Source organism: Prunus mume, linkage group LG4 (genome assembly GCF_029339155.1).
Source record: "Prunus mume cultivar Tortuosa linkage group LG4, ASM2933915v1, whole genome shotgun sequence".
NCBI lineage: Eukaryota > Viridiplantae > Streptophyta > Magnoliopsida > Rosales > Rosaceae > Prunus > Prunus mume.
The window spans coordinates 19801071-19817145 of NC_142701.1; the positions used below are offsets into that span (position 1 = coordinate 19801071).

The window sequence follows — 16075 nt, forward strand, 5'->3', positions numbered from 1 at the left end:
GTTCTGTCATTAACTTCACCGTTAAATTTTTTTATTAATTCTAGTCCTTGGCCCCACCTATTCGCTTCTTTCGATATCAATTGAAGGATATTTTTAAGTAATTAATGTCTTCCCGCTCAAACCCAAACACAATTACCTTGTGGGCAATTCGCTTCTCTCAAAACTTTTGTTGTTCTAGTGGTGAGGGCTAAGGGCTTAAAATTAAAAAATTTATTATTTACTTATAATTATTTTATTTCTAATTAATTGTGTAATGTATTTGTTTATGTGGCAAAAAATAAACTATCTTGTGTTTGTATGGCTTGCTTTGGTTTTATGAAAATAAATTAATTAATTCTCATCTGTCATGAATATTTAAATTTTGATTTTAGGAAAAAATAAAATGGAAGCAATGAGTTTTTGCATAAATGCTGCGGTCGGATTTTCCCAAATTTTTATGTCACGTGTCAACTTTCTATTCGTCATCCAATTGACCATTTCTTTTTCTTTTTTTAACACTGCCATCCGGACTCCACCACCAGCCCAGGGTTGGGCTTGGGCCAAAATAACCCTCATGCAATTGTGAAAAAAATAAAAGAAGAAGAAGAAAAAGCCCCATGAGCCCAATTTGAGCATTTTGGGCTAAACACCCCCTACTCATCCATGTCATCCACTGATCTCTTCCAGGGGTTGCGCTCTGATACCAAAACGCTGCGTTGAGGTTGTCGGAGACGGGAAGCTAGGGCTCCAATCGTGGGCCGATTCTCAAATTCAAGCAATTTATTCGATTGCCTATGCCATCACTTCCGCCTCTCGATCTCTATTGCTAATGAAGTGTTGTGGTAATAAATGAACTTGATTTCTTTCTAGTCGTTCGAATTTGCAGTATGTTATTTGGAGATATTATAATTTAACAGCGAAGATATGAGCAGTTAGTAGTTTCTGTGGTGAAATATTATATAAAGTTTGTAGTTTTAAGGGATTTGACTACTTTTTGGTTGGTGCATTTTATGAATGGTTAGCTCCATGTCCTTGCGTTTAGTTACAATACTAGTATTTGGATATCATTTTACTGCCGGTTTAATTCAGAATGTGCACTCTGGAATTGGTAAGTAATTTCAGATGTGATGTTTGTTGTGTGTTTTTTTTCTTAAGCAAACAATAAAATTCATAAGAGAAGAGGACACAACGAAAGAAGGATAATATGTAGATAGTATGAATTGCTTCCTTGCATTGCATGGTGTATATATGTTGACCTTTTTCTTAGATTGTTTTTGAATTGAATAGATAATTTTCACTCTGCTCCATATTTGAAAATTTTGTACTGAAAGTTTTTTAGGATTTTTATTGGTCGATTCATCAATATTAAATATTGAAGTTAGAAACCTCCTTTACCCTCAAAACACCTTAACTTTTCTGAAAATTAGTTTTTTTTTCTCTTATTATGCGCTCTGTTGTCTTGTGCTTAGAAGCCTAAAACTATCATGTCTAATAGATGAAAATCAATGGCAACATTAACATTGAGTGTGTCTTGTGTGAAGGAGGGAGAGGGAGTGAATTTGTATTTTTTTATGTGCCCTGTACCCTGATCTTTGTGGATTTGTGGCTGACTCCTTTTTTGTTGTGTTGGTTTCTGATTTTTCCACAAATCCTTTTTTATAATTTATAATTTTTATGTATTCAGTGTTCTGCATTACTACCTGTTTATGCTTGCTTGGGGAGGGGGTGAGTAGTGGCTCTATTTTGTTTTGGTAGTCCAACTTTTGTTTGGTTTTGCAGAGTAAATATGATGCAGCTTTTGGAGATAGCGTTGGTCGATGAAATGGATAAAGCACCTGACACACTGCAACCTTGCTCTGTTGATAGTCTGGTGGACTTGTTACCATCTGTTACCAGTAGTTCTTGTGGTAATGAGTTTGATAACCACACTAAATGTGGTCCTCAAGGTAATTGTTTTGGTGGTAAGATTTGATTTCTTCTATGATGTTGCCTCATGGCCTACTGGTACTGATGATATACTTTTTATGTGTCTGAGAAGGTGTCAATTGCTCAAGGTCAGAAATACTGCTGGATCATCTGGTTATGTCGTTAGCTTCTGAGTGCATACAATATGATAGGCAGACCAGTGGGTTTGGTGGGCCCACTTTCCAGCAGGATTTGAACAAATTTGTCTTTCTATCTCAGGCTGGGCAGTTGCTCACGTGGGGTGCAGTCAACGTTTGATCATGCTGTGTAAGTAACTCTTTGTGATCCCAGATAATGTTTGATGAGAAGATGGTTGGGACAAACTTCTGTAAGAGACCATCCTTTAGTTTGAGGATTATAAAGCTACTTGGAAGTCTCACAAAGAAAATCCATATATTGAATATGATGCCTCATTGGTGCATGCCCTGTTCATTCTGAGAAAGTTTCTTTACTTACAGCTACACATTTGAACATCTAGTACAGAGGATATTCCCTTCCTCAAAACAATGGATGGATGATCTGATGCATCTTATCTTTTTCCACCATTTGGAAGGAGTGAAACTGAGGCCAAAAGTGGAGAGGTCATATTCTAGTTGTGCAAAAGCTACTTGCAGCTCTGAATTGGAAAGTGTGGTTTTCCATGAAGACAAAGCTCATTTTGGAGACCTTTCTATGAAAGTGGTCGTGGTCTACAGAAGGATATGATCAGCCACCAGTTGTTGCTAACTCTAGCTCCGGCCAGAGTATATATATGCTAACTCTAGCTCCATCTGGTTTTCATATTGAGATTCTTCTTGTGACATTTCAATTATAGTCTGAAGAGGCAAAAGCATCACATGCGAAGTTAATATTTTCTGCTCACAGAACAATCGGTGGTCCAACTTCGGGTTCCAACAGCACACATTTGTCTTACTAGGCTTTACTCGTTTCAAGTTTGATTTTAGTGCTTAGCCATATGATATTTTACCCAGACTTGCCCTTCATCTTTGCTTGTTTGTACAGCTACGATCCAAGTTGAGCCACGCTCCGTACTGCAGTTCACAGCTTGGGGTGAACGATCATTTGTCATCTTCGGTTTCCATTGTATTTGAAAATGTAATGACTGCATTGTTTGAAGAAGAGCCTGACATAAGTCCTTGATCCATCAACTGATTGATATATTCCCTCATTGCTTTGCTGTCAACAGACTCGTAATATTGACAGATTATGCTTGAGTTGGGATGACATCGGTTCAACCATGTCATCAATTCTGGGGTTCTGGAAAGCTAAACACGCTGCAGTTGTGGAGGATCTTGGTATTGAAAGAGACATTTTCGTACTTTGTTGGGACTTTCCAACTATTGGCACTGCAAAAGGACCGTCAGCTTCCTTTAGGGAGCAATCCAGAGACTCTTAACACTTCTGAAATAGCAAATATCTGTTACTTCAGCCGTTCAATTCTAGGTCACTGTGGTGCTGGTGTGAAAAATAATTTTTCTAGAGTCATAGTCCGTCTGCACTTGGATAATTGGCGAGACGTCAAATAGAATTGTCATGTAATATGTGTATAAACATAAAGAGCGATTGAAAATCAAGGTTTTTAGTTTTTTTGGACATAAAAATTCATATTTCTGGGGAGAGGTGAGCGATTTTATAGGTGTTCCAACTTTTATCGGCGGTTTTCCGATTCGTAGGTAAAAGTTCCTATACCAGCGGTTAGCGACGGTTTCTTCCGCAGCTAAAGCCGTTTTGCTTATTTAAGGACTTATAAAGTCGTCACGAAAAGTAGAAAAACCGCGTCTAAAAGATAAAAACGACGGTAAAAGCTAGAAAACCGCCACACAAAAACAAGAACTCTCATTTTTCCCAGATACTGTTTTTCCTTCCTATTTTTTTGGTGTACAGCAGCAAAGTCAGTCTGGAAGGAGTTGTGTATGGTTTGTATTAATCACCCAATTAATAATCGTCATAAATATTAAACAGCCAGATGTCTACAAAAGAGATCATTTTCATTTGTTGAAGGTGTTCGATCTTTCGGTCTTGCTTCTTATCTTCTAAGCTCTACTTCTTCAATTCTTTTCCATGTGCATGTATGAAAGTCACACATGAACTATGTTCTATGTTATGAATATTAATGAACTCCATATTTGAAACAATACGTGAAAGCTTTAAGCATGCCTACTTGCAGAAGTTGGGTGAGATTCATGCCATATCCTTTTTTCTCCTATTTCTTTTGGCCATGAATGAGGAGCAGAATAAGGAAACAAAACGGACAAACAAGACTCACGCAATGTACAAGATGGTCCAACACAACCAAATCCACCACCAGTATGCTTTAAGAAAATCAAACCCCATTTTCAAATTGGTAAAAAACAATCAAACGAAATCCATTAAGTTGGAAGTGTGTGTCAAATCATATTTTCTATTAGCAAGCTTAGCTTTGTAATTATACTCATCTCTTGTACTCTCACGAACTCTTTTAACATAAAAAAATACTGTGTCTTGTCTCATTCATCTTCTTCTTCTGCCTTTTTCTTCATTTATGAACTCTAGCGAGCAATATGTTTATGTGCATGACAAGCTACTTGCCATGCCGGTTTTGTCTTCACCATGCGCCAAAATATTTAGTTTTCAAGCTCCTATTTCTTTGTAAGAAACGTAGAAAACTCATGCAGAAATTTTCTTTTTATTATATGAAACTAATTAGTTGATTTTGGCTCCGCCTATGGTTTTTTTTATTTTTTTTGATCAAATAGAAAGATTCATTCAACCGTAGCACCAACCAACGATAAAAGTTTACAAACGAACTGAGAGCGTTAGTGTGGCCTCATTAAAACCTTGCCATCCAAAACCTCCAATGAGGGAAAATCCAGTCAAGGAAAAAGAGTACTACCGCATCTCAAAAAACAAACAATGAACTACACCATAGCTATATCCTTATCTAAAAGAATGCTTAACCATGGAGGAGCACGGTCTTTCCAAAAAAGTCGAGAACTCACTCTCAACCCATGCTGGGCTAGACTATGTGCCACCCCATTACCTTTCCGGTGTTGGTAGAACACTCCAGCCACCTCTCAATCAACCATTAACAGATGAACATCCTCCACCACATTACTAATATTACTCCACCAATCCAACCCATCTTTAAGAATAGAAACAGCTTCTTGAGAATCAAGACCAATGGTAAACTGAGTAAAACCCATGTAACCCATCATCAATAAACCTTCCCGGACAGCCACCAACTCAGTGCCCAAAACATCCAAATCCGGTGGACCAAAAGATGCGAAACCACAGATAAAGTTTCCATTGTGATCACGACAACATCCCCCCAGACCCCGACTACCTTGCTCACGTCCCACAACCCCATCACAGTTAAGGAGAAGAGTATTGACCCGTGGTTTCAACCAATGGACCTGTGGAAAGACGGGAGGGAGGGGGAGCTTGGACCGCTCCTCACAAGATTTAAACACTGCCAGCATTTCCATCGTGTTTTCCACCATATTATCCACCCGTGGAATCTGTTTCCCATGTGCAAAGAATCATTACGTAATTTCCATGCACTCCACGCACAACAAGCAAAGCGCTCTAAGTCAGCTTTCGACATCATTGAAGCCACAGCCTCAAAGCATCAGAAAGTGCCCTCGCCAGATTAATTCGCCGGATAAAATTGGTACACTTCCAAAGTTTTTAACTCATTTTACAGGACCACAAAGAGTGGTAAACATCTTCAGGATAATTCCCACACCTTGAGCACACATGAGATGGAAGCACCCTTCTCTTAAATAAATTGACTGCAATTGGTAGAATTTCAGTACATGCCCGCCAAGCAGCATCTTAATTTTGTTGGGGACAGCTAGCTTCCAAATTCGCATCCAGAAGCCTTCTTGAGCACTATGATCTGATCCCCCCACTCCAAAATCCTCATCGCACTGCCTTACCGCCACACGATACCCAGTTCTAACGGAATATTTCCCATTCTTTGAGAAAAACCAATATTTGCTATCACCCAGCTGTGCAACTGATCCCAAAGCAATCCCAGAAATGATATCTCGATCTTCCAAGCTAAAATGTTGCTCTAACAGTGGTAAATTCCAAGAGCCAGAAGCCGTTAGAAAGTCAAAGACCATAGAAGTCTGCTCCAGCCCTCTAGTCATCAACAGTTTAAACGTAAATGGTTTTGGAATCCACCTATCTTGGAGAACACGGATAGAAGCTCCATTGCCCACCCTCCAAAGCAAGCCATCCTCAATAACCTCACGTCCCCACAGAATAGATTTCCATATCATTGACGGCGAGCTCCCCAAACTAGCCTGCATAAAATCATCCTCTGGAAAATATCAGACTTTAAGTATCTTAGCCACCAGAGAGGTGGAATTCTCTACAATACGCCAAGCTTGTTTTGCTACCATGGCTTTATTAAAAGCTTCAAAGTGTCTGAAACCAAGGCCTCCCAGACATTTTGGTTTACACAATTTTCTCCACCCCAACCAATGAATTCCTTTCCTGCCACTCTTCCCCCACCAGTACCTTGCAATCATAGCAGATAATTCATGACACAAAGATTTTGGAAACTTAAATACTCCCATTGTATAAGTAGGTAGTGCCTGACCAACCGCCTTAATTAAGACTTCCTTGCCCTCCGTTGACAGCAACTTCATATCCCAAGTATTAAGCTTGCGCCACACTTGTTCTCGCACATGATTAAACATCTTGGATTTGTTGCGTTGAGCTAAGGTAGGCAGCCCAAGGTAGCGTTCATGACATGTAACAATCGGCACTCTAAGCATGTCAGCAATCAGTTGCTTCATCACCGGATCAGTGTTGGGGCTAAAACATACTGCAGACTTATCAAAATTAATTTTTTGACCAGATGCTCTCTCATACATGCTGAGCATCTAAAGCAAATAAGCACAATCAGCTAGATGGGCATTACAAAAAAAGAGACTATCATCTGCAAAAAAATAAATGAGAAATAGTAGGTGCTTTATGAGCTACGGAAATGCCACTAATACGCTTGATTCTGAGAGCGTTAGAAAGCAAAGCAGACAGTCCCTCCGCACAAATTAAAAACAGATAAGGAGATAGAGGATCTCCCTAACGCAGCCCCCTTGATGGCACAATCATTCCCGAAGCCACCCCCCGAACTTGAACATAGTATGTAACAGTGGATATACAATCCATGATTAGCTCCACCTACTTGTCAGTAAAGCCCAAACGCTTAAGCATAGCCTCAATAAAGGTCCATTCCACTCTGTCATAAGCTTTGGACATATCTAGCTTTAATATCATTTTCTTCAGCTTACTCCTACCAAGCCGTTTAATAGCATGGATACTTTCAAAAGCAGCAATAATGTTGTCTGTAATCAGCCGTGTAGGGACAAACGCGCTCTGAAACTCGGAGATAATAAGCGGCATAATAGGCTTCAACTTGTTAACTATAGTCTTGGAAATCATCTTATAGATCACCGTACACAAACTAATCGGCCGGAACTCCGTAACTTTAACCAGATTGTCTACCTTAGGAATGAGCGTCAAAAGCGTATGATTAATTTCTTTCACACTGGCACCCCCATTCAAGACATTAAGGCAGTACCCTACCACATCATTCCCTACCACCCCCCAATACTTCTGCTAAAACAGTGCCGACATACCATCCACTCCTGGAGATTTTGTAAGAAACATTTGACCCAAAGAAGTTTCGATCTCCTCCCTTAAGAAAACTTGATTGTCCGCCTCTGGTATTAAACCCAACTTTATATAAAGATTGCTGAAATATCATCCAATTAATTTCTTAATGAATTTTTTTTTAATTGCAAATTCACCTCTCCCAAACTGATTATTTAAAAAGAGACATTGTCTTAAGAGTGCTATGATTTCAATCCTGTTCAACCAAGCTGAACAGAACTGAAAGCATAATATGTAGTGTTGGGCTTCCAATAGACAATATTGTAAGCGTACAACTTTTATAAAGGTGTTGACTTTTAAAAGAAAAATTAACACATGATGATGCCAAATAAATGCCCTTGTATTGCATGGTACTAGGAATGTATAACAGTCATGGTGGCACTGGCTGCAGAAACACAGGGAATTTTTTAAATAAAACAGAAGCAAAATAAATTGACGAACAAAACTTTTCACTCTCAACCACTACTTCTCCAAGCCGCTCCTCCATTGCTTTAATTAATATCAACCTGGATTTCCTGATCACAGCCCATGTATGAATCAGACATTAAATAAAGGGTACAAGTCTTCTTTCCAGCTTCTGAAGCAGCAGGAGCATCAAATTCAAGCTTGACCTTTGCCTGGTTTTCCAAGCAAACTTTCTTGATGGCCAACACCGAGTCAGTCTTGGTGTCTCCAACTACAAGCCACCACCCCTCTTCTTTGGTCTTGGGATACCTCAGAGCATCAACAGGGCCCACCTCTGTCCTCCCCCCATCAAGCTCACGTCTAAGAGTGACTTGCAGTGTGATCCTTTCATCTTCCCCAGCTTTTGCACTTCCACATTCCACAACCACACACTCCACGTCAATTTCGGGAAACCAGTTGTAAAATCGTTCAACATCCACCATCTGTGTATCTGACATCTCTAGTAGCTTGCGCCTCTCATCAGCTTTCATGCTTTTCAAATCAGATACCTTTTCCACGCTCTTTCCGGGATTCTCTTGACATCTCTTGGCCAACTCCTTTGTGAAGTGAGGAAGCTGTAGAAGCTCCGAGTCACTGTGCCACATACCTTGAGTCACCATCTGGCTTAACTCCATCATTAGGATGGCAAGGCTTAGCCAGCCATGGTTGCAAATGATATCAACCATTGCCAGAACCAACCTACTTGCAGAAAGGATCACCTCTTGCTGGTCCAATATAAGGTTTTCCACCCCAAGTTGCCTGGAGAAGTGGGCCTGAAGCAGAGCATTTGCTTTAACATGAGGGTCTGTGCATTTGGGATTCTGCAAAGAAAACCTCTGGTGTTTAATTAACCTTCGGACCACCTCTTCCTCCCCTGATCGTATAGGAAGCTGTGAATATTCTGAAGCTTGAGCAAGAATCTCCACAAGACCCTTCATCCTTGTTTGGGGAATTAAACAAGATTCGAAAAGCTCTGCGGTAGAATAACTGATGTAAAATTATGATGCTACCAAGCCAAGAACCAAAGGAGAAAGTTTCATGTCATCATCGATAGCAGCACACTGGTTTGCTTCCAAATCACTCAGTGTCGTTTCAACAAGCTCTGAGAGGTGTTCAGAAAGATGCCGCTGACTAACTCCCTGGAGATTATAATAGTTAGGATTTTGTGTTAACCTCCTGTACAAGAATGTCCATGTAAGGTGATCAACTGCGTCTTGCTTGCTCCTAATAATTCCATTAACAATTTCTGCATTCAGATTATCATGTAGGTAATGGTGCAAATGGCTTTCAACAGGCAATGCTTTGTGCAAGAACTTCTTGTAGTATTCTTTGTGCAGAGCATGGCAGAGGATGACACACTTTCCTGAATCGTCTAGAAGAGGGCGATTGGCGTGGCCCATCATCTGCAACAGTTCAGTAACATGGTAATCTGTATGAACATTTTCCCGGCTATCATAATATTGGGTTCCCATCACAACCACCAAATGGGCAAACAATGACACTCCCCAACACATTGAATTGCTTACTACACAGACTTGAATTCACCCATCTTCGAAAAGCCGTGACACAATTTGTTGATCTGAAAGGGTTAAGCCCTCATGCAAGTATCCCACTCCACCACGCAAAGTGGATTGCAATATCTCATCATTAAGTCTTCCAATCAAACACTCGATGTGACCATCCAAAGGCCACAATAAAAATGGTGGTTTCTCACCACTGTCTGCATATGAGTAAGTCACCAGATTCTCAGCAGTTAGTCGGATATGTTTCTTTGTTCTGGTTTAGCATTCTTGGCATGTTGGACAATGGTAGTGTATGTTGGTTTCATCATTGCTTGCATCCTCGCTTCAAAATCAGCATACTCCACCCCCTGTATGTGTATTTCCAGGGGGCACGGGACTCGCCCCAGGAGGAAAATTGAAAAGGCCGTGCGAGGTTGTCCCTATCCATTCTCCAAGATCCTTTGCATTTGCAAGAGAAGTTGACAGAGCAACAATACGAATCGTAATCTCAGTTTGGCTTGATATATATCTCATCCTAGAGACTATTGCCTCCAAGACTGGACCACCCTGACCACCAATCAAGTGGAGTTCATCTACAATAAAAAGACTAACCTGTTGGACTAACCTGTTGGACATTTTTATTCTGTTTCCAGCGGCGAGATAAAGCATCCCAATTCTCTGGAGTGCTGATGATAATATGACATTTCTGAAGCTGTTTCAAGTCTGGATCTTTTTCCGATTAACTTCCCAACGCACAGTTTGAGGCCCTTTCCAAACTTCCTCTCCCAGTCTCTGTAACGTTCATTAGCAAGAGCTTCAGAAGGTGCAATATAACACAACACGCATGGCGTGACTCTCAGATTGAGTACCCTTCTGATGGTTCCTCAATACAGCAATATCTGCACATAAGGTCTTCCCACTCCCTGTCGGTGCAGCAACTAAGATGACGTCATCTGAATTATACAAAACAGTGAAGACTTGAGTCTGGATAGGATTAAAACACTTAAAATCATGATCATACAGAGCTTCATATAGTGGATTCCTTAATGCAGCCACAGGAAGTGGTTCCAAGTCCAATAACTCAGTGGGAGGAGGATTCTTTTCAGGTAACATGAGGTGCTTAAAAGAAACAGGCAAACAGTCTCTGAACGAAGCCACCTATCAGACACAACTCGAATAAAGTATTGAGGCGGAAGAGGTTCATAAATTGGAGCTGTGAAGATATAAGTATGATCCTCATTAATATACTGCTTCTTCAGCAGAAAATATTCATGATGAAGAATGTACTCACCATCGTTATCCACCAAGATTACCCAAAATGGCTCCACATATCCATGAAATTTGTCATCCCATTGAAAGTCTGGTGTTATATTGAGCTCAATCTTCAGTACAGTGCTAGTGATCGGCTGGACATGAGCTGCGAGGTTTAATTTGGGGAAATGGTGGATAAACTTATGAAGTGTTCTCCCCATCTTTGGCATGCGAATAAGCTGCCCAAGCTCCTGTGGAAAGAGGTCAAAATGCCTCTCCCAATCCAAATCCTTCTTCTCTAAATTCACTGTTAACACATTGAACTGGCGAAGTGGTGTTTGGACATGCCACATCCTCTTTTCAACCATTTTGCACAAGTTCAATGCCTTTTCTGCTACTTGAGCCCATCCTCGTTTCAAAACAATCTCAAAAATAGCCCGTAGAAGACGCCCTGCATTCTGAGTGATGAAAACCATATCAGATGTCAATGAAAACCCTTCAAGCTTCAAATGTGAAATATAAGCTTGCAGCAAAACATTAATCTTGGCACTTGGCTCTTCCACACTTCCATTGACCCGAACTGGAACACGATCCAATAGTTGAGCGAGTTCCATTTTTCATCCCGCCGCACAGTAACATATTTAAATGCATCACTCAAGGAGAACAACCGAAAAAGCTCTAGCTGCCCCATTGTTGGCTTCAAAAGCTCATTATATGTTGACATTGTTCCATGAGTCACATTATAATAACTAGCAATCCGACCCAATTCTGTAACCTGGAAGTATCCACTTTTTCTCTCATACTTAATCAAGCCATTTTTGTCCAAGATGGTTGCAGCGGAATGGATTAAATCAGCTCTCCTCTCCTCCAACTTACTATCTCTTGTGAGAACGTCAGCTTCCAAACCATACAGGGCAGGTTCTTTCAACATGCGAACATAAAGGTAAGTGTATGTTAACCAATTAGATGCTTCTCTAGCATTCTGAACAGTTCCAAGAACGATTTCTGCATTCAGTTGATCAGCCAATTTGGACACAAATTGACTTTCAATAGGAAGTTGTTGGTTCATCAAAGAAAGATATTATCGCAGTTGGTTGTGGTCAGTAATGATTATCCCTTCTCCATCTGAGTCATACTGAGGTCTTCCTGCACGACCCAACATCTGCATAACATCAAGAGGACTTAGTTCAGTCCATGCTCCCTTTTCTGGATCATAAATATGGGTCCCTTTTATTATCACAGTGTGAGCTGGCAGATTCATACCCCAAGCAAGAGTTGCAGTTGAAACTAAAACTTGTACATGCCCATCAGCGAAGAGATCCTCAACCAGTTGCCAGTCAGCCCTGTTCATCCCAGCATGATGAATAGCAAAACCATATGACAGAAGATTTTTGAGATCATTGCTCTTGACCAAATCTTTAGAATCTCATGGCTGGCACTGTCTTCTTTCAGCAACTTACCAAGAGTGTCATTATCAAGTGCGGTATCTCGTATAGCACAAGCTGTTTTAGCTGTTTCTCTCCTTGAGTGCACAAAGATAAGAATTTGATGCTTTCCGGCTCCAGCAATCACCTTTTCATAGCAGATGTCATTCATCAACTGTAACCTCTGCAATGGCTTCCTTACTGTGATTCCGATATAATGCTGAGAAAGAGGAACAGGTCTGTAACTATTGTCAAAATGAAACAGCCCCTTCGTAACGCACAAGAACTTCGCTACATCTTCATGGTTAGGTAATGTAGCAGATAACCCCACCAACCGGATATGCTCTTTCGTTGTCTCAATCTGCCTAACAATTCTAGCAACAATACTTTCAAGAACAGGACCTCTATTGTCATGAAGAAGATGAATTTCATCAATGATTACAAGCTTCACAAGTTGGACATAAGTACGATCTCCTTACTCGGGTAATGATATCCCACTTCTCTGGAGTTGTGACAATAATTTGAGTCTCTTCAATTTGTTGGCGAGTAAGTGTCTGGTCACCACTTAGCTCTCTCACTGTGATACCATAATCCTGCAAACGATTAGACAAATTGCCAACCACTTCAGCAACAAGAGCTTTCATTGGTGGAATGTTTACTATTTTATAATCACTGTGGTTTATTGAACCATCCTCCTTATTCATGTTCAGCCCAATTTGATGAAGTATAGTGAGCACTGCAACGTTAGTTTTCCCTGCCTTGTAGCCTGTTCAACTGGGTCATTCCTTTGAAAGCCGGTTGAGCCCACTCTGGCATGGAAGATATTTCCACAAGCTTCTCATGATAATCGAATGGTGGAGGCTTCAATCTCGGCACATGAATTTCTTCATAACCCTTGTTGAGAAATCTTTCAGACCCATTTGGAAGCACACACTTGTTTGACACCAAGAATCTACTTTCTTCTTGTGCGAGGCTATCAAGATCAAGCAGCTGAGCCTGGCCTTTAAACCAACCACAATGTGAATCTCTATCCACAAGCTCATTTGCACCAGTCTGATCCTTCAACCTGCGAGCCTCTTCTCCAATACTCTTTTCAAAGTTCTTTTGCCTCTCTTTTGCACTAACCCTTGGGGCATGCAATTTTTGTACAATTGCAGCCAAATCTGGACCTAAACCCAGCATCTCCTTCTCGATTTTCTCCCTCTAGTCTTGGCCTTCCGCTCTCGCTAAACGGGTGCACAATCTTCAACCGGTTTCGCAACAGAATCTTATTAAGGCTGAATTTGTCAAACTGAAGGTGCATCAAAAGCCTGGTTTCAACTCCCCTGTCATCACCTTCAGCGAGTATCTTGAGCACCTCTTCAGAAAGCTTCTGGCATTGTTGTGGATCAATCTTTTTCTCATAAGCCTCAGAGATCCTCTTCTGAAGCCAATAAGCATCAATATCCTGAACATTAAGGCTCATACCCTCATTATAGGCATCATCAATGTCAGCACCAATTTGCATTGGCCCAGACTCGTTTGGTTTGAACAAATCATGCTCATCCTGTTCCTCATCCTCCATGACCATATCAAGATCACTACTCTCCTCCTCCTCATCCTCTTCAATCCCAACGGCAACACCCACGTCATCATCAATACCTTCATCACAGTTAGCCGCCGAATCATCCCCAACTTGATAATCCATGATCTGCCTCCCAATCGAAACCAACCGATAAAAAACCCAGTCCGGTATCGGGTTCCACAACTTCTGCATCTCGTTTTTCTTCTCATGGTCCTTAAAGCTCTCGTTTTTAATAATAGCCAGAATCTCCTCCGCGGCGCCGACCATACTCAGAGGCTGACCACCCAACAGCTGCCGAATTACTCTAAGAAATTTCTCATAGGCCTCCCTTGTTTCCATGGTCGTGGGCCTGTAAACACCCTCTTCCTCCATGGAAACAGAGAGCACGCTCTCTTCACAGAGGCGGCGCCTTTTGCTACGGCGAAATATGGAGTATAGCCGGACGGCTATACTATTTTTTTAAAAAAAAGTGGTCACACCGGCTATACTAGGGGACCGGCTAGCAAAGAGGAGGCCACATGTCAAAATAAGTATAGCCGCGCGGCGATACTATTTGTGGAACAAATACAGAACCGGCTAGCAAAGAGTAGGCCACGTGTCAAAATAAGCTGTTTGTAGAACAAATAGGAAACCCGCCTGATACGTATAGCCGCTGTTTGTAGAACAAATAGGAAACCCGCCTGATACGTATAGCCGCGCGGCTATACTTGAAACATTAATAAAACAGGGTACAGCCGTTCCGCTATACGATTTTTTTTTTAATAAAAAACTATGTATAGCCGCACGGCGATACTATTTGTTTAAAAATATGAGAGAACCCGCCTGGTACATGACAAAATAAGTATAGCCATACGGCTATACGATTTTAAATAAAATATAAAGAAGTCAGTAGAGCCTAGTGGCTGTACTACTTATTAAATAAAATAAAAAAGGGAGAGAGAACCCTACATGTCGAATACGAATACTATTTTTTTTTAAAGAAATACCTTAGTATAGCCGACCGGCTATACTATTTTTAAATAAAAAATACCTTAGCGAAAACGCGGGGAATTTTTCCAGTGTATAGCCGTGCGGCCATACTATTTTAAAAAATATCTGTGCATAACAGCACGGCGATACAATTTAGTATTTTTTAAAAAGAGATCCACATGTCAAAAAAAAGTATAGATGTACAACTATACTATTGGGTTAGTGAACAAAAATATTTCCAGAAAATAAAAGTTATCAAACGTCACACGGGGGTTTGGAGTTGGTTTCAACTATTTCAATTAAGTTGAACATAATCTCTAATCCAACATAATTAAATTAATGAATCTGTAGTCTAATGTATTTTAGATCCAATAAAAATGTCCTAATATTACTGATTTCAAACCCTTGAACAAGAGATTTGGACTGATGGTTATATTTTGTAGGATAAACTTTGTAACAGCATCCTACCATGTAATATTTGTAGATGAACACTTGCGAGATGCCCAAAAAAAAAAAGTGTACAATTTATTGCGCTTGTTTGTAGAATAAATTTTTACGCCGTTATCTAGGGACGAAGGCATCCGAAGATTAGCAGTGGCCTCCACCCCCTCAAAATTTTGGAAAACATGTATATTATAGGCTTTGAATGTGTGTTTAGGGAAAGAAAAAAAAGCCTATGAAAATTTACTTATTGGCCCCCACAATAAAGAAAAGGTAGAAGTGAATAGGAGGAACAAGTGATTTGAAGTTTCATTGTTCGATATTTGAAAGAATCACGTGTGCTATTTTGATACTTAATTGAATAAATAATTTTTTTGGTGTCTTATTTTTATTTAATAAATATATTGTTAAGATTGAAAATTTTGAAATTATTTTTATATATTATTTGATTTATATGTTGGCCCTCTCCCCAAAATACATAAAATCCTAGTTTCGCGATTGCCGGCACCCTAATATGAACATCATAGATCAATAAAATAAAAAAGTTACAATTTATTGTATTTTTCAATGTTTTCAAAAAATTATTGCATATTTTAAGGGGAAAAATAAAACTCTTCTAAAAATAAAATAAAAACCAAAAAGGTCAGAAATTAAAAAACAAAAATTGAAGAGGGGAGTTGAACTTGTACCATGCCGCCACCGTGGATGCCGGCGAAGAAAGTAAGGCAAAGGGTATTTCCGTAATTGGGACTGTCCCGATTCGGCTACAACGGTTGGTAATCAAACCCAATCATTCACCATTCTCTCCCCTAATCCAAACGACCAAAAAAATGACGCATTCACTTAATCCAACGGCTCAAACAGACAGAGAT

At 40.2% G+C, this 16075-nt stretch overlaps 2 protein-coding genes and 1 pseudogene across 2 annotated transcripts; 1 reads left to right on the forward strand and 2 right to left on the reverse strand.

Annotated features, from left to right (window-relative positions):
- The first annotated feature begins 643 nt into the window (after positions 1-643).
- LOC148918087 (uncharacterized) lies at positions 644-3595 on the forward strand. Its single transcript, XM_089051291.1, has 5 exons — positions 644-821; positions 1759-1925; positions 2018-2033; positions 2164-2211; positions 2403-3595. Exons 2-5 carry the CDS (start codon positions 1766-1768, stop codon positions 2647-2649), a joined length of 471 nt encoding a protein of 156 aa, XP_088907417.1. The 5' UTR covers positions 644-821; positions 1759-1765; the 3' UTR covers positions 2650-3595.
- A 1402-nt stretch (positions 3596-4997) lies between these two features.
- LOC148918088 (uncharacterized) lies at positions 4998-7377 on the reverse strand. The gene is made up of 4 exons (XM_089050491.1): positions 7121-7377; positions 6537-6750; positions 5739-6233; positions 4998-5441 (listed from the first exon to the last, which is right to left on the reverse strand). Exons 1-4 carry the CDS (start codon positions 7375-7377, stop codon positions 4998-5000), a joined length of 1410 nt encoding a protein of 469 aa, XP_088906617.1.
- A 553-nt stretch (positions 7378-7930) lies between these two features.
- Positions 7931-14644, reverse strand: LOC103330235 (DExH-box ATP-dependent RNA helicase DExH12 pseudogene; annotated as a pseudogene).
- Between the last annotated feature and the right edge of the window lie 1431 nt (positions 14645-16075).

Excerpts from the sequence above, each read along its gene's own strand:
- LOC148918087 (XM_089051291.1), top strand. The coding sequence starts at position 1,766 with ATGATGCAGCTTTTGGAGATAGCGTTGGTCGATGAAATGGATAAAGCA. Across the intron at positions 2,212-2,402 it reads TCAACGTTTGATCATGCTGT|CTACACATTTGAACATCTAG; the intron begins GTAAGTAACTCT and ends CTTTACTTACAG.
- LOC148918088 (XM_089050491.1), bottom strand. The coding sequence starts at position 7,377 with ATGATTTCCAAGACTATAGTTAACAAGTTGAAGCCTATTATGCCGCTT. Across the intron at positions 6,751-7,120 it reads CGTTTGGGCTTTACTGACAA|CCCCAACACTGATCCGGTGA; the intron begins GTAGGTGGAGCT and ends AGTATGTTTTAG. Across the intron at positions 6,234-6,536 it reads AGGAAGTCTTAATTAAGGCG|GCTAGTTTGGGGAGCTCGCC; the intron begins GTTGGTCAGGCA and ends GATTTTATGCAG.